Source organism: Pleurodeles waltl, chromosome 9 (genome assembly GCF_031143425.1).
Source record: "Pleurodeles waltl isolate 20211129_DDA chromosome 9, aPleWal1.hap1.20221129, whole genome shotgun sequence".
NCBI classification, from domain to species: domain Eukaryota; kingdom Metazoa; phylum Chordata; class Amphibia; order Caudata; family Salamandridae; genus Pleurodeles; species Pleurodeles waltl.
Genome location: NC_090448.1, coordinates 1,146,821,935 through 1,146,840,058, shown reverse-complemented (window position 1 = coordinate 1,146,840,058; position 18,124 = coordinate 1,146,821,935). Strand labels below are relative to the sequence as shown.

The 18,124-nt window shown below is 45.3% G+C and overlaps 1 protein-coding gene across 1 annotated transcript in view; it reads right to left on the bottom strand.

Moving 5' to 3' along the window:
- The window catches only part of LOC138260452 (uncharacterized), a 72,189-nt gene that overhangs the window by 23,379 nt on the left and 30,686 nt on the right, over positions 1 to 18,124 (bottom strand). Inside the window, exons 6-7 of the mRNA XM_069208963.1 lie at positions 17,920 to 18,079; positions 16,343 to 16,439 (exon numbers count right to left, since the gene is read on the bottom strand). Coding sequence (XP_069065064.1) covers positions 16,343 to 16,439; positions 17,920 to 18,079 — 257 coding nt within the window. The remainder of the gene's footprint in view (positions 1 to 16,342; positions 16,440 to 17,919; positions 18,080 to 18,124) is intronic.

Genomic DNA, 18,124 nt, shown 5'->3' with positions numbered 1-18,124 from the left:
TGTTCACCATCAACATTGCGTGCAGCAGCAACCACAGCCTCCCAGACACTGTTCAGAGAGGTGTACTGTTTTCCCTCCTTGTAAATCTCACATTTGATGATGGACCACAGGTTCTCAATGGGGTTCAGATCAGGTGAACAAGGAGGCCATGTCATTAGATTTCCTTCTTTTATACCCTTTCTTGCCAGCCACGCTGTGGAGTACTTGGACGCGTGTGATGGAGCATTGTCCTGCATGAAAATCATGTTTTTCTTGAAGGATGCAGACTTCTTCCTGTACCACTGCTTGAAGAAGGTGTCTACCAGGAACTGGCAGTAGGACTGGGAGTTGAGCTTGACTCCATCCTCAACCCGAAAAGGCCCCACAAGCTCATCTTTGATGATACCAGCCCAAACCAGTACTCCACCTCCACCTTGCTGGCTTCTGAGTCGGACTGGAGCTCTCTGCCCTTTACCAATCCAGCCACGGGCCCATCCATCTGGCCCATCAAGACTCACTCTCATTTCATCAGTCCATAAAACCTTAGAAAATCAGTCTTGAGATATTTCTTGGCCCAGTCTTGACGTTTCAGCTTGTGTGTCTTGTTCAGTGGTGGTCGTCTTTCAGCCTTTCTTACCTTGGCCATGTCTCTGAGTATTGCACACCTTGTGCTTTTGGGCACTCCAGTGATGTTGCAGCTCAGAAATATGGCCAAACTGGTGGCAAGTGTCATCGTGGCAGCTGCACGCTTGACTTTTCTCAGTTCATGGGCAGTTATTTTGCGCCTTGGTTTTTCCACACGCTTCTTGCGACCCTGTTGACTATTTTGAATGAAACGCTTGATTGTTCGATGATCACGCTTCAGAAGCTTTGCAATTTTAAGAGTGCTGCATCCCTCTGCAAGATATCTCACTATTTTTGACTTTTCTGAACCTGTCAAGTCCTTCTTTTGACCCATTTTGCCAAAGGAAAGGAAGTTGCCTTATAATTATGCACACCTGATATAGGGTGTTGATGTCATTAGACCACACCCCTTCTCATTACAGAGATGCACATCACCTAATATGCTTAATTGGTAGTAGGCTTTCGAGCCTATACAGCTTGGAGTAAGACAACATGCATAAAGAGGATGATGTGGTCAAAATACTCATTTGCCTAATAATTCTGCACTCCCTGTATATATATCCAGAAAGGAACTCTCTGAGAACACAAAAGCATCTTAACATCATCATCTACTTGCAGCTACACAGATAAATTACTACAATCAAGCACAGCTCCACATAATACCTTGCAAATTACTACAATGCAAGACACTAGTGTTCACTCTACTCAATCAACAGACTAGCAACTTAAAAATGAATATCAGAAAATTACAAACATCTGACTTTAACACATCACACTGGGACTGCATTACCCACAATCCAGATAAAAGACTCCCCGAACCGGTGCAGAACACTTTTCAGAGCAAACACTGCACAAATACCATCTCTGCAACTATGACTTTTAGCTCAACATTAATGGCTAATAACAGAGCCAACCTCTTTTCAGAAAATATACCAACAATACACACTGAAATAAAACAAGACACTTCTCCCTCACCCATCGTCCCCAGAGGAAATATTCACAGCTAGTCAACATTTAAGCCCATCAACATGAACACGTTGATGACGATAATGAGCAAAACAAGTAGCACTTTACACAACCACTCCATAAGAGCAAACCTGATAAAAGAAAGTGCCATAGAGATCGCACATCTGATTCTCAACATCATCTTCTCCTTAGCATTTCCTTCTTCGCTAAAAGCTGGAAAGATCACACTGATGCCTAAGAAAGCAAAAGCTGACGCCCAACCATCTTCACAACCATAGGCCACAACCTTGTAAAAACTGTGGGAAAAGGTGTCTTATAACAACCTCAACCCCACATCACAAACTATAACCTTCTAAACTGATCCCAAAAGGGGCTGTGCCCCATCTGTGTACAGAGACAAGAACCCTGCAGGTCCTGGATGACCTAAAGCCTATTGGATGATAGGTCAGCATGCTTGTTGGTACTGCTTGCCTTATCAGCAGCACCTAATATCACAAATCACAATACACAACTCATAACATTCAATGCTATAAGGGGCACAGATGACACTGTTCTAAAACGGCTCTAATCTTTTATCGCAGACAGAACCCAATTTGTGAAATTAGACAACTTTATCTCAAAGACACTGATGCTAAAATGTTGCATACCACAGGCACAATTCTGTCCCATTTTCTATTCAAAGACTATATGGAATGTATGCTAAATACAGAAGTGATAAAAGAAACCGGTATATTGGTACCCAACTATACATCAGCGTTTCCAACCCAACAGACATTAAGGCCCTAACAATATTCTTAGAAACGCTTTCAATCTGGAAGGTCATGTTCTGTCTTAAACTTAAAAGGGCCATTTCAAAATAGGTCTCCAAACCCATGCAGGCATAATCAAACAGAGGAGCATTCTGGAAAGCATATTGTTGGTGATTGTTAGCAATGCAAAAAAAAGTAAATGTAACTGTTATTTTGCTCCACACTTGATAGCCTCTTTATGCAAAAAACAAAACAAAAAAAAACTGTGTTTCTGATGCTCCACACACTGAAAACACCTGTTGCAGTCCAAGATTGACTCGTAAGCCTAAACAACCTGGGCTTCACTCCGCACATGGTTCTTTTAGCAGTCTCTAGGTTGCACTTTTGTTCAAAATATCACTATGTAAGGCAACATCATCAAGCTGCAAAATCTGCAAATTCCAACCGCATTTCTCCCACATCTACATGATGGTACGGAGGCAGAGCTATCTATGGTGCAGCAGGTTCAGTGGGACTAGGGTCCACAGGGATGAGCCCATTTCAATAAGTGGCTGTTCTTAACTAATAAACCAAGTGATGGGGGGTAATTCCTTGCTTGAACTAGGGCTTCTAGCACTCTTGTTGCACCTCTGATGGAGGTTACACACTGCCCACAAAATGCACTGTCTCCACCCAGATCTATTCTAAACACACCTGCACGACTGGTCAAAGGGGTTAAGAACTCTGGTCACATCAACCCATAATTGGGACATATCCACAAGCTTCTTCTAGACTAATTCAGTTTAAGGTGGAATTGTTAACCTTCAGAGCCCTCCTTTTAGGCCATCCCAGCTACCTTAAAAAGAAAGAAGCACTCACTGGAAGAGAAAGAAGAACCAGAAACAAATGTGGACTAATATTGGAGAGCCGCAAAGTCAGAAAAACAAACACTCTGAACCCAGGAATCATGCCTTCTCGTGTTTGGTTCCTATACGGTGGAACTCCATTCCTGATAAGAACCATAACTTCTTGGTTACCATATTTTGCAACACCGTTAACAATCAAAGGAATTCATGCTGCACTCAGAAGAAACCTGAAAGCCTACCTATTCTAAGCTTTCCTATAAGACCATACAAAATCTTCTATAACTGTCAGAGATGGTCGTCAACTATAATCCATACGGTGTCTCACTGGCTTCCGTGTACACTGTAAACCACTCTTGTGTCCATGGACTGTGGTAAACACTAAGGGGGTTATTCTAACTTTGGAGGAGGTGTTAATCCGTCCCAAAAGTGACGGAAAAGTGACGGATTTACCACCAGCCGTATTAAGAGTCCATTATATCCTATGGAACTCGTAATACGGCTGGTGGTATATCTGTCACTTTACCGTCACTTTTGGGACGGATTAACACTCCTCCAAAGTTAGAATAACCCCCTAAATCTGAGTGCTTACAGTAACCATTTGTGGAAAACCAAGGTCTTTGAGGAGTATCCACAGACAAACCAAGAACAAGAGGACTGCTCCATGACCATTAATAAACTTTCCTGTAGTGATAGCATATGGTTTACTTTCATATTGCAAACCGTCATGCTGTTAGATACAGATGGATAAGTAAGGAAGTAGGATAAGTTACTTACCTGTAAATCCTAGTTCTCTTCCAGGGGTATCCTCATCAAAGTCATAAACATTGAATATTCCCGCCCTTGTGCGGGGACCCCGGAGCATATATAAAATATATACACATTATACATGTGTAACAAACAGTCATGCAGGCTATCATGTTAAAAACAGGCTAAAATGCTTTATTTCTATGAAGTTTTTTTTTTTTTTTTTTTTGTTTTTTTAAATACTACAATAGAGCATAAATAAGTACCCAAGCTCCTAAAACTAGGCTTGGGGAAGTAAGCAGTAGCAAACTCTAGTGAAAAAATAGAGAAAACTGCATTGAAAAACAATGAAGCATTCTTAGCCAATAGGCTGCATGTAGGTTAACACAGGAGAACCACAAAAACTTTGGCACTGTGCCTTTAAGACCCTGAGCACCTCCAGTATCCCACCATGCCTCAGGGGTGAAGGAAAGGTGACAGTTGGTTCACAGTTAGGTCAGTTCTTTTTACGGTGACAATTTGTATAATTGAATCAAAATACTGTCTGTCCTGCACTTCCAGTAGACGTGTGTCCGGGGAGGAGGGTGGGTTGTTTATGACTTTGATGAGGATACCCCTGGAAGAGAACTAGGATTTACAGGTAAGTAACTTATCCTTCTCTTCCAGGGGATCCTCATCAATAGTCATAAACATTGAATAGATTAGCAAGCCCATCCCTAAACCCAGCGGACTGTCCGATAGAAGTGCAGGAATAGACATGTCTTACGCAAATAAATTCCTTAGAGAGGCCTGCCCCACTTGGGCATCCGCTCTTGCATCTGAGTCTAAACAATAATGTCTTGTAAAAGTATGTACAGACTTCCATGTAGCAGCCTTACAAATCTCAGATATAGGAACATTGTTAAGGAGAGCAGCTGTAGCCGCTTTTCCCCTTGTGGAATGCGCTCTAGGCCGCGCTAGCAATTGTCTATTAGCTAGCTGGTAAGTATTAACAATACAAGAGACTATCCATCTTGATATTGTTCGCTTAGATGCTGCTTCTCCTGTCCTTAAATGACCATAGTTCACAAACAAGCGGTTAGAGTTTCTAATCGATTTTGTCTTGTCCAGATAAAATTTCAGCACTCTTTTCAAGTCTAATGAGTGCAATGCTTTCTCAGCCGGAGTTTCCGGATTGGGAAAGAACGTCGGTAAAGTTATGGTCTGATTAATATGGAATTCTGACACCACCTTCGGAAGGAAAGATGGGTGAGTTCGCAGAACTACTCTATTGTCATGAAAAACCGTGTACGGTTCTTTTGCAGACAAGGCCTGGATCTCACTGACCCTCCTCGCTGAAGTAATGGCCACCAGAAAAGCCGTTTTCCACGTAAGGTGTTGTAAGGAAGCCTTATGGATAGGCTCGAAAGGAGGGCCCATAAGTTTTGCTAGGACTATGTTCAGTTCCCACGGAGGAGAAGGCCTCCGAATTGGCGGAAAAACTTTCTTCAAACCTTCTAAGAAATCCTTGACTACAGGTTTCGTAAAGAAGGATTCCTGAGAAGGTGACTTGCGATAGGCAGTAATAGCAGACAAATGTACCTTAATAGATGATACCTGCAGACCGGATTTCGCTAGGTGAAGCAAATAGGACAGTATGACGTCCTCCTGCGCCCGTATGGGATTATGGCCTTGCTGACAGCACCATATGTAGAATCTCTTCCACTTAAAAGCGTAGGAACGCCGCGTGGAAGGCCGTTTGGACTCTTTCAAGATGTTCATGCACTCCTGCGAGAGTCCTAGGTGCCCATACTGCAGGCAGGGGTGTGGAATTTATTAAAATATCTACTTGTCCAGTGGACAGGTTGCTTCTCAAATCTACTTGTCCTGTAAAAAGATCTACTTGTCCCTTTGGTGCCATGTAGTGTGGCGACAAATTATGGCAGCAATCTCATTATGTAAGTGCTCTGATAATAGCCTCTCTGATTATGTCAGGGCTACTACCATAGTAGGGCTTAAATACTTGCAGTTTCAATCCCTACTGTAACAATTTCCTTATTTTGCCACCTTTCTGCAGATCTGCATACTGGGGCTGGAGGAAGCAGTAAGCAACAGTTCTAGGGCTGGAATGCCTTTGAGTCTGCAAACCTACTAACCTGCATGTTTTAAAGATTTTTACCAGCTTCTCTCTAATATTTTCCCATAATAAGAAAGGTTGGACATTTACTCCTGACAATGGCAGAATTAGAACTTGTTCCAGGGTTGGGAAGAAAGTGGCTGGAGGGAAAATGAACTTGCAAATGCTCAATAGATTTTTACATGAGCAAATCTACACATCGTATTTACCCATGCTAAAATACAGTTCACAAATATTTTATAGGGTACAACATATACCATGGGTGCACTTTTGTGACTTTCTTTAAGAATTTGGGGCCACATGTAGGTAGGTTCAGATTTGCGACCTACAAATTGCGAGTCGCAAATCCGAATGTAGGATGGTGTCCCTGACACCATCTGTGATTCGCAAGGGCTTCGCAAATGCCCACCTCATGAATAATCATGAGGTGGGTCGCAATTTGCGACCCCCTCGCGAATGGCGGCCCTCACAGGGATGGTGGCCTGCTGGAGACAGCAGACCACCAGGTCTGTGACTGCTTTTCAATAAAGCAGTTATTTTTTTTGTAATGCAGCCCGTTTTCCTTAAAGGAAAATGAGATGCATAACAAAAATGAAAAATGAAACGTTTTCGTTTCATTTTTTCAGAGCAGGCAGTGGTCCACAGGACCACTGCCTGCTCTGAAAAAATGTTTACAGTGACATTCACAATGGGGAAGGGGTCCCATGGGGATCCCTTCCCTTTTGCGAAAGTGTTAGCACCCATTTGAAATGGGTGCAAACTGCGATTGGTTTGCGCCCGCGTTCGCGGTCACAAAACAATCCTACATTGCACTGCGAGTCGCAATTAGGAAGGGAACACCCCTTACTAATTGCGAGTCGCAAACCCGTTTTGCGATTCGGTAACCAGGTTACTGAATCGCAAAACTGGGTTTGTGCATCGCAGTGTGCTTTTTGCATGTGGGTCTTGGTCCCTAATTAGGTCTGGTGTTAACAAAGACATTTTGTTTTTATTAAACTTCTATTTCTCTCTCTTTCGGCCGGCTTTACTGTGAGCGATCGCATTCTGCTCTTCCACAAGGAGCATATTGGCACACAAAGTAGTTTTGTTCAGTGTCAGGAGCTACAGTGGCAATCAGTGACGTAACGAAACTGGAGGGTGCCCCTTTGTAAAGAACATGGAGGAGCCCCCTCTCCAGACTCACTCAGGGCAGGTGCTGTGCTGAAGGGGCCCCCTGGAGGGCGGCTGCGGGGCCTTTGTTATGCCACTGGTGTGCTTTTAGAGAGTTCAAAAACTTTTTTGGGGGGGTTTGCCAGTGTTTGTTACAATGTTGAGGGCCTGGTAGCTCCCACAACAATAAAGTGTTACAAAAGCCATGTCAAAACAAGACACGCATTGATGAAACTAAAAGACTTATAAAAATATGTCAGATCAGTTGCCTTTGTCAGTGTTTGTTTATTTTCATGCTTCCCATAATCGTGTTGAAAATGGTTACACTGATTTTCCATTAGAAATATTTTTGGGAAATACTAGCATGCATCAACACATTTTACTAAATGACACTTCATTTACATATAATCAGAGAGCATTCTGGGAGCATTAAACTTAGCCTCATAGCCTAAACTTTTCAAACATGTGTATACACGTTTTTTTTTTTTTTGTACTGGAACCAACGTCAGTTGTGAAGTGTGACCTTAAAACATTTATTTACAGCACTCACCCTAATAATGATGACTTTCAAATAATGAACCATAAATACAAGTTCGAACAGCATTAACTTTTGGAAACACATTAACTCAACTGCAGAGAGTTCCACTCTCTGTAATCAGGCAGCCAAAGGGTTTGTGCTGCAGGGGGTTGGGCCTACTTGTCCCAAGGACAAAGTAAACATAAAAACTTGTAGCCCTTGACCCCAAACAAGATGTCCCGGGCGTCGGGCGATAGGAATTCCACATCCCTGTGCAGGAATTCAGGAGCCATGCTGTTAAGCTCAGAGAGGGTAGGTTGGGATGCAGAATCCTGCCCTCCATTCTGCTCAGAAGATCCGGTCTGCACGGCAGCCTCCTGTGAGGTTTTTCCGACAGGTTGAGGAGATCCGTGTACCAGAATTGTCGAGGCCATTGTGGCGCTATAAGAATCATTCTGGTCCTGGATCCGTAAAGTTTGCTGATCACTGCCGGAATGAGGGGAATCGGAGGAAAAGCGTAAAGAAATGTCCCTGACCAGTCGATCAACAGGGCATTCCCTCGAGATCCTGGACGGTAGAACCTGGATGCGAAGTCTGGGCATTTCCTGTTTACATCGTCTGCGAAGAGGTCCAGTTGAGGCCGACCCCATTGCGCGAAGATGTATTCTGCGACTTCGTCGTGCAGGACCCAATCGTGAACGTCCTCCAGGTGTCTGCTTAGAAAGTCTGCTTCTACGTTCTGCTGACCTGGCAGGTGAACTGCTGTGATTGACATTCCTCTGGCCAGGAGCCAATGCCATATCGCTTGGGACTCTCGTGAAAGGGGTAGGGATCTCGTTCCCCCTTGTTTGTTCAAGTAATACATCGTGGTTGTATTGTCCGTCTGTATCAATAGAGTTTTCCCCTGAATTAGCGGTGTGAAAGACTTGAGAGCCAGATGGACCGCTCTGAGTTCTAGCAGATTGATGTGGTACTGCTTCTCCTTGTCTGACCACAGACCCTGCGCTTGAAAAGGACCCAGATGAGCCCCCCATCCCTGAAGAGACGCATCCGTTACCAGAGTGTCGGATGGAAGTACCTGGTGAAACGGAGCGCCCACTGACAGGTGAGGTCTGTGCATCCACCATCTCAATGACTGCAGCGCTACCTCCGGTAGCCGCATTGTGTCTTCCCAGCGACCTGTTCTTTGGCTCCAATTGGCCTCCAATGCCTCTTGGAGGGGTCTCATGTGGAGTCTGGCATTTGGGACAATAAAGATGCACGATGCCATGGAGCCCAGTAGTGATGTCACCTGACGTGCCGTAGGTGCGCTGGCTCTCAACAGGTCCTGGCACTTCATGTTTATTGAGGACAGTCGTTCCTCCGAAGGATACACTTTTTGTAGTTCTGTGTTTATGATAGCTCCTAGGTAGTGAAGACTCTGCGATGGAGTCAAGGTTGACTTCTGGTAATTGACCTGAAGACCTAGAGCTTCGCAAACTCCTAGTACAATGTCCCGATGGCTTCTCGCCTGCTCCGGAGAAGAAGCCTTTAGTAGCCAGTCGTCTAGGTATGGATATATGTATATCCTTTGTCTTCGTAGATGCGCCGCCACCACTGCCATACATTTCGAGAAAACTCTTGGAGCAGATTTCAGGCCAAAGGGTAGAACCCTGAACTGGTAATGCTGTAACGCTACTCGAAAGCGCAGGAATTTTCGATGCTTTGGAGCTATTGGGATGTGGAAATATGCATCCTGCAGGTCGATGGAGCACATCCAGTCTCCCTGATGCAGTTGAGGGAAAATTTGGTGAAGCGCTAGCATTCTGAACTTCTGCTTTCTTATGTATTTGTTCAGCAGTCTTAGATCCAGGATTGGCCTGAAAACGCCCTCTTGACCCTTCTTTGCTACTAGAAAGTAACGGGAGTAGACCCCCTTTCCTCTGTGGGCAGGTGGAACCCTTTCTATGGCATTCTTTCTTAGGAGGGCGAGAGCCTCCTTGCGTAGCAAGGTGAGATGAGCCGGATTGTGTTTGGTTGGTGGCAAGTGTGGTGGAGGCTGCTTGAAAAGGAGAGAATAGCCATGTTCGACAATATTGAGCACCCATTTGTCTCTTGTGATAGAGTGCCACTCGTGAAGATGAGCAATAATACTTCCCCCCACCGGAGTGGTGTACAGTGTCGAGGGAAGCGAGACTTCATTGCTTAGTGGGTGCTTTTGGAGTGGACTGTTGAGGTCTACTTGACCCTCGCTCCCTTGTGTTTCTTCGCTGAAACAGAGGGCGTCCCTGTCGTTGCTGAGACCTTTGCGACCAATGAGGGGTTTGAACCCTCTGTTGGAAAGGGCGTCTATCATACGGTCTGTACCTCCGCCTGAAATCTTTCCTTCTTTCGAGGCCTACCGCCTTCATGGTATCCACCTCGGTCTTCATGCGGGCCATCTCTTCGTCTGCATGGGCACCGAATAGAGAATTCCCGGCAAATGGGAGATTCAGGATACGTTGTTGTGCCTCCTGTTTCAAGCCAGTGAGCCTCAGCCAGGAAGATCTCCTCGCACAGATACCATGTGCGTACCCATGAGCCGCCAAATCCGCCCCATCCGCTGCCGCGCTGATAACTTGGTTAGATACCAGGCATCCTTCCTGTAGAATCTCTTGGAAATCTTGCCTGTCTTCTCTGGGCAGTTTTTCCGTAAATCTACTGAGGGAATCCCACAGAGAACGATCGTACCTGCCCAGGAGCGCAGACGCACTAGAGACCTTCATTGCTGAAGCCGCTGTCCCGCACATCTTTCTTCCCAGAGAGTCTAAATGCCTGCTCTCTTTATCCGGGGGTACTGTGGATGAAGATGCCACCGAGTGGGTCTTTCGGGCGGCAGCTATGATCACTGAGTCTGGTGGCGGATCCTTCCTAAGGAATAAAGGGTCTTGCTCTGGAGCCTTGTACTTTTTAAGAATCCGAGCCGGGGCAGACTTAAGCGAGGCTGGGGCCAGAAAAGTGTCCATGGTCGGCTGCAACAAACCAGGCACTAGAGGCAGCAACTTTTTCGACGCTGATCTCTGTTGTAGTGTCTCAAATATGATTGAAGAGGAGGTAGATGGTTCTGGAACCTCTATATTGAGTTTCTGTGCTCCTCTTAGTAACACCTCGTTGAAAGTGGTTATGTCATCCACTGGTGAGACTCTAGCAGGTGGTGAATCTGTAAGAGTAGGTGAGTAACGCCTGACAGAAGAACCTGATGAAGACCAAGAGGGTGATCTTCTTGAGCGCGACCTGGATCTCCGTTGAGAGCGAGATCTGCTGCGGGACGCTGTAGCCGAGCGCCTAGTCCTCGCGGTCGGCTGTCGAGGAGCTGAACGAGCCCGTTCTGCCCCGGCTGTCGGCGATGGCGTTCTTGGCGGGGAGGCAGTGGGTGAATACATTCGCGAATATTGCGAATCTGGGTAGGCCGCTGGTCTGTTGAGGCTCTCCAGCCATCTCGGAGATAGGTTGATGGGCGAGACATGCCCAGGAGATGCTCTTGACCGAGAAGAGTCGCTCGGTATGGAGACCACTGGAGACTGAGCCTTGTCTGGCGAGGGGCGATGTTCTGCTCCCTGTTGGACAGGTAAGACCTGCGTCGACGTCGATGGCTGTTTCGACGTCGAAGGACGCCCAGTCGGTTGGTCCTGCCTCGACGTTGATTGCCTCGACGTTGAGTGCCTTGACGTCGAACGGCGTTCCTTGGACCTCGACCTGCTCGCCGTCGTGTGCCTCGACGTGGAGCGATGGGAGGTTGACGGCGGATGTTTGCCGTGCCGTCGTGGAGATCTCGACGTCGTGTGTCCTGACGTCGGGGGGCGCACAGCCTTTGGCGGCGACCGGGCATGCCGGCGGTGGCTCGACGTCGATCGGCGGGCTGCCGTCGACGGAGACCTGCCCCTGCTCTGATGTTCCCTCGACGCCGTTCCCTTCGACGTCGGGTGCGTCGCCGTCGACGGCGATCTATGCCGGTGGGACGGTGGTAGCGACGACGTCGACGGTGAACAAACAGGTATTTTCCTACCTGTCGACGTCGACCGGGCCATTCTCTCCTGAGAATGGCCTTCTGGATGCCTGGGGAGCGAGGAGGACGATGTTCTTTTCCTCTCCTGAAGCCCATGAAGTCGGATCTTCTCTCTGTCTTTCAGAGTCCTCCTAGACATGTTCTTACAGTACTGACAAGTGTCAGGGCAGTGACTCTGAGGCAGGCACACTATGCACAGAGAGTGGGGATCTGACTGGGCCTTCTTCTTCCCACAAGCAGGGCATTTGACAAAAAGAGAAGGCATTTTTCTGTCAGAAAAAACCTTCCCAGCTCAGACAAAGATGTTATTTGTCGAGTGAAAAGTGAAAAAACGCTTTTTTAAAGAATTTTTCTGAGGAAAACTCAGAAAAACTGAGAGCTCAATGCTCCAGGATCCTCTCAGAAGGAGCCGGAAAAAAGAACTGACCTAACTGTGAACCAACTGTCACCTTTCCTTCACCCCTGAGGCATGGTGGGATACTGGAGGTGCTCAGGGTCTTAAAGGCACAGTGCCAAAGTTTTTGTGGTTCTCCTGTGTTAACCTACATGCAGCCTATTGGCTAAGAATGCTTCATTGTTTTTCAATGCAGTTTTCTCTATTTTTTCACTAGAGTTTGCTACTGCTTACTTCCCCAAGCCTAGTTTTAGGAGCTTGGGTACTTATTTATGCTCTATTGTAGTATTTAAAAAAAAAAAATAAAAAAAAAAAAAACTTCATAGAAATAAAGCATTTTAGCCTGTTTTTAACATGATAGCCTGCATGACTGTTTGTTACACATGTATAATGTGTATATATTTTATATATGCTCCGGGGTCCCCGCACAAGGGCGGGAATATTCAATGTTTATGACTTTGATGAGGATCCCCTGGAAGAGAACTTACAACTATTTTTGTCAGTCTAGGATCACAATTAAATATTATAGTTTGGGTTAGACTCATGCTGATGTGGAATATTGTTAGCCATCAAAGACAGTGGCTTTGCAACGTCCTTAAATGTAAATCAACTGCTGCTTGGAAGACCAAGCGTGGACCATTAGATATAAAGAAAGACCTACACTGAAAGTCCGCCTTAAACAGAGTAGCGTTTTAGCTTAATGTGGCCACAGTATAACCAACCACAGGGCGTTATGCTTGTAATTAATCCTACTGAGAATCCAGGCACCGAATGGAAGCTACTAGTGATGCCAACAGTACTCGGAGAATAAGGTAACATTTGTTGAAGTTAACTGATCCAGCTTTATTGACAGAAAGAGAATTGTTAGGCTGGTCTTTATAAAGCCATTCAGATGATTGTCTGTTCCATAAGGCAAGTTTGAATTAGTTGACCGATGCATGGATGGAAACATACAAAGTAGCAGTGAAAAGTGGTTAGCAGAAGAAATAAGACTAACTGTACATGCTTATAACATCCTTATATTATTAAACCATTAATACTAAGGTGCACAAGGGAGGGTGTGGATGAAGTATCCATACACAAGTCAAACAATTTAGGTTAGTAGCAATGGATTTCTATATGAGAGTTCCACAAATTACCTCAATAAACGTGGGGCTTTATCTCTGTGCACTATGAATGATTAAAGCAACTGATCAGACTTTATGCGCCCTGGACTGCAATTCTCTCTCACCTGCTAAGTTTACTAGTTGGTTGCTATGTACAAGTCTAGCATAACCCCTTATTGGGAATACAAATGCTGTTTGTAATACATGCATCAATTCCAAACAATATTAAAATATACGAAAGGGAGCAAAAGATGGAGAGAGGTGAGAAAATAAGCTATAGATGGATAAATGGAGATAAAGAAAAAAAGGCGAAAAGGGCAGAAAGAAAAAAAGGGAGGGAAGACAAAACTACAAAGCAGGGAAGAGAGGACGGGAGAAATCTGTTCAGCCCAGGCGAAGCCCAGATACAGTAATGCTGAAGGGGGTGAGGGGTCTGCGTGCAGCAACTGTAATGAGGTAGAATTAAGAATCATGGCGAAGTGGGGGGTGGGCATCCTGCAGAAAGGGGTACCACATCAGAAGAAATCTGCTTTGGCCGTTAAATATGAAAATTACCTCTTCATAAGACCCATTCTTGTACATCTCTGCAAGCCATTCCTCATGCAACAGCAGTTGTAGAGAAGGCCAATGTTGCAGAATACAGATCTTTGCAGTTTTAGAGGCAATGACGAGCAGGCAACTAGCACGGTGGGTGAGCTCAGACAGGTCCGATAGGTCATGGAGAATTAGGGGGTCCGGAAGTGACAAGGGCGAATCCATAGATTCCTGGGAGGATAGACTCCCATGCTGTACAGAAGGGATAAATGATAGGACAATCGAGTAATATATGAACTATATCACATGGCACGTGCTCGCATCACCAGCAGGCAGATTGAGGGAACAACCCTGCAACCTGAAGCAGTGCTGGGGTCCAGTGCCAGCACTGAAGAATCTTAAAAAGACTGAGTTTCATCTGTGCTTCCCCCAACTCCCTGTTCCTGGGCCTCTAAGAGATCTGCCCAATCCTCCTCATCATAGTCCAATTGCAGGCGAGCCTGCCAGGTCATCCTGAGGCTAGCCAATTGTGGCTGGGAGTAGAGGTGGTGAATCAAGAGATTGTAGAATCCAGACATGACGCCTTTAAACTGACCCCAGGTGTTAAGATAAGAGAGCACCGGAGAACAGTGGATGGTCCAGGGTTGGGGACCCAATTTGCTCAGTAAGCAATGACGTAGTTGTGTATGGCACCATTGATGAGTATGCAGCAGGCCAAATTTGTTCCGTAGCATCTCAAAGGGCTTGAATCCACCACCGAAAATCAGGTGTGTGAGGGTTAGAATCCCAGCTCTGCAACAGAGGCCCCAGTCAAGCATGTACCCATGTATGCAAATACCAGTATAGTTCCAGAGGGGAGCTTTGTCATGGAGGCGCACATCCACTGAAAATAGCTTGTAGGCCTGTATCCAGGTGGTGTACATGGCTTTCAGCGTAGGATTGGGGGTTCTGGAGGCAGTGGGGCCAGGAGATAGATGGCCTGTAGTGCTGACGAGGCCTCCTGGTGTCTGCGTTTGATGGCAACCCATAAAAGGGAGTCTTAGATCCAGGGGTATATGTACACTAAACGTGCCAAAGTTCAGGCTAAAACGTAATGCTCTACAGAGGCAGGCTCAGTACCCCTGCTGATCTATAGGCAATAATCTTTCGAATTGCCAGGTGAGGTCTCACTGAAGCCCAGATGAAGGCCTTAATGGTCTTGTCAATATCTGATGGAGTAATGAGAGGGGTATTAATTGGGGAAGCATGCACAACACATATGTGATTCAAGGGAGGGTATCCATTTTCACCGCTTGAGTCTTCCCCAGTGAGAGCAATTCAGGTGGAACTTCGCGAAGTCCAATCACATTCGCTCCATAAGTGGGTCCAGGTTATCCACTACCATGTGCTCCAGCCTCCTGTTAACTAGGATGCACAGATAACTAAGGTGGGAATTCTTACACTAGAATGGATAAGCAGCAATGGTGGTACATTAGGCGATTTGTGACAGCAGCAAGGCCTCGCTCTTTTCCCAGCTCATCTTGTAGTCAGATAGTGCTGCAAAAGTGTCAATGATCTTGAGCACCACAGGGATGGAGGAGGGTAAGGACGATAAAGTAAAATTTTATCTGCATGTTGATACAGTGGGGAGGGGCCTCTGGGCGTGGGGATACCTATGATCCAGTCCGAATAGCGCTGGGATGCCGCAAAAAGGTTCCACAGCAGGGAGATATAGCAGTACCCCTGTGGACCAGGAAGGGATCAGAAAGAAAGCCCTCACTATTGACCTACACCGAGGGGGAATCGCAGAGCCATATCCATGAGACCTTCGCTGACAGTACGGGCTCCTTGAGTTTACTATGCAATAGGACACTGATTTTGGTCCTTCCCAAACCAGGAAAGCAATCTCTTCTTTGTGTCAGTTATCGCCCCATATCCCTGCACAACTGATCTGTGCTGAAGAGGAATCGTACAGCCATATCCATGAGGCCTTCACTGAGGCTGATAGTATGGGCTCTTGGGGTTTACTATCCAATATGGCACTGATTTCAGTCCTTCCCAAACCAGGAAAGCACCCTCTTCTTTATGGCAGTTATCCCCCATATCCCTGCTCAATGGGGCTGTCAAGATACTGGCTCAGTCCTCCCTTCTCTTATTCACCATTTGCAAGTAGGGTTTGTCCCAAGCCACTCTACTTGCAACCATCGACGCACGTTAGCTCATGTGGTCTGGCTAGCAGCAGACTTACCGAAAGAGGCCTTGGCACTGTCGCTGGATGCTGAAAAGGCCTTTAACAGGATGGAATGGGACTACATGCTTGCCACAGCCCGGAAACTATGTACATGTTATACTTTGCATTGTAACAGGCTTACTAATAAGATGGGAAATTTCCATTGTACATGTGATACTCTTATGAAACTGCAGTAGATGACAAATATATGTAAGGCCACACATTTTTTTCTTTCTTCTTAAAGAAAGGGCACAATATAATACCTTTAAAACCAAAAACATCATGCAAAAATACTAGCAATGGATTTCTGTTGTCTACAGTGTACAACACCTAGTCATTCGATTCTCATTAAGCTGAAATGTTCAATATAAAAACACCACAATTACCTGCAGAACATGAAACCAGCAGATCAGAATTCTGGATGTTGGGTAGATTTTCTGAATGGCGCCAATATATTTAACTTCTTTGTCTATCATAAATGCACTAGATGAGAAAATTGTTTCAGTACATGAGATTTAAAAATTGCATGAAAAGAGCAGTGACACAAACAAGTCTCGCAACATCAAAATGGGAAAGAGCATATTTATGAATTGGGTGTTTGCCTCTTTGCTTGAAACCCAGTGAATTATCCTTAAGCATTAGTAGAAACACTGTTTTGTCGATACCGAGTACCAACCAATTGCGACATACCAATATCTACTGGCATCCTGCGTGGAAAGTGGGGATTTGCTCAGCCGATCACGTTGCTTACAATGCAGCGCTACTATTGTTTGCAGGTACTCTAAGTTAAATAAACGCCAGAAGAAGGGACATGTGCAAACACAAATTGTTAACAATATTAGCAGCTGTAACTTACCTATTTTTTAAACAATTTGTATTAGTTGTAAGTAAAAAACAAAGATACGAACTACACATAAAATAAACCAACTACCACAGCATAATCGTTACAGCAATGATCACAGATTTGAACCATGACATGGGAAATATTGCAAAGAAAAGAATTCAGGCTAATAATTCCATGTCACTCAATACTGACACTGGAGACAAAAAAATATCTGAAATCAAATCAAGCAAGGTTGTGCTAATGGTTCTAGTGGCCCCACAATGTATCAGATTTGAGTGTCAGCCTCAGCTTTCATACACCAGCCCAGGTTTGTGTCCCGGTCTCAATTCTAGGAGCAGCCTGTACCCCAGGCCCCATCACCACCACATTTGCACTATATCTTACCTCCTCACCATTACTGGGCCTAGATCACCAGCAATGTTTGGTGTATTGGAAGGGTCTGCTCAGCCCCGATTACTAGTATCTCTAGTTTTGCTGCCACTGAAATGGGGATCTTCAATATCTTGATGACCAAATCACGTGCTGCGCAGAGGAAAACCTAAATTCTCAAACGCTCCCTTGTCATGAGACAGAGCACTGCCATATCATGAAACACAAAGCCCTTGCTTGTCCGGAACCCGTAGCACATAGCATCAGTTGTATTTAACCCCATTGTTTCAGCTGAGTGCACCCTCCTCCTTCCCTGCTTACTCATCACCTATTTTCTCGCACCTTCTTTAGTTGCCATCTTTTGAGAACCATTTTTTTTCACGTTCTTTATCAGTCACCACCTCTCCCTTCTGTCTCTTTCACTGCTTCTTAACACCTTGCTCCAATTTTGCATTCTTCCCTACATTTCCTCCCCTTTTTTCTCTTCCCTCACATACTCCTCTCTCCCATCTTTCAGCTATTGTGTACTGTCTTACTTATCCTCCCTCTCTTGTGATCACCCTCGGTCATCTTTTCTACTCTTCCCTTCCTCTGCTCAGCTTTCCCCTTTGAAGAAAATCTCAAATTGTAACTTTTGGTTAAATTCTGTTACTAAGCCGAGGCCTGTGGAAGCCATGGGAAAGGTTCTTCATTGTTACTGTGCTGAATCATTAAGAAAGACATTGATGTGTAACCCTACAAGAGATTTACCTTGGCAAGGTGCTGGGGCTGGCCATCTTCAGTTCATGAAGACACGCAGAAATTGAGTCCTCGGTATCTTCACTTGTAATAAATGTACATACAGGGACTCCATTTTCAAAATTATCGCTTACGATCAAGGCATAAATAGCAAATCCATCAGGAGCTTTACCTATCAAAGGACCATAAATTGACAGTGAAAAATACTTTATAGTAG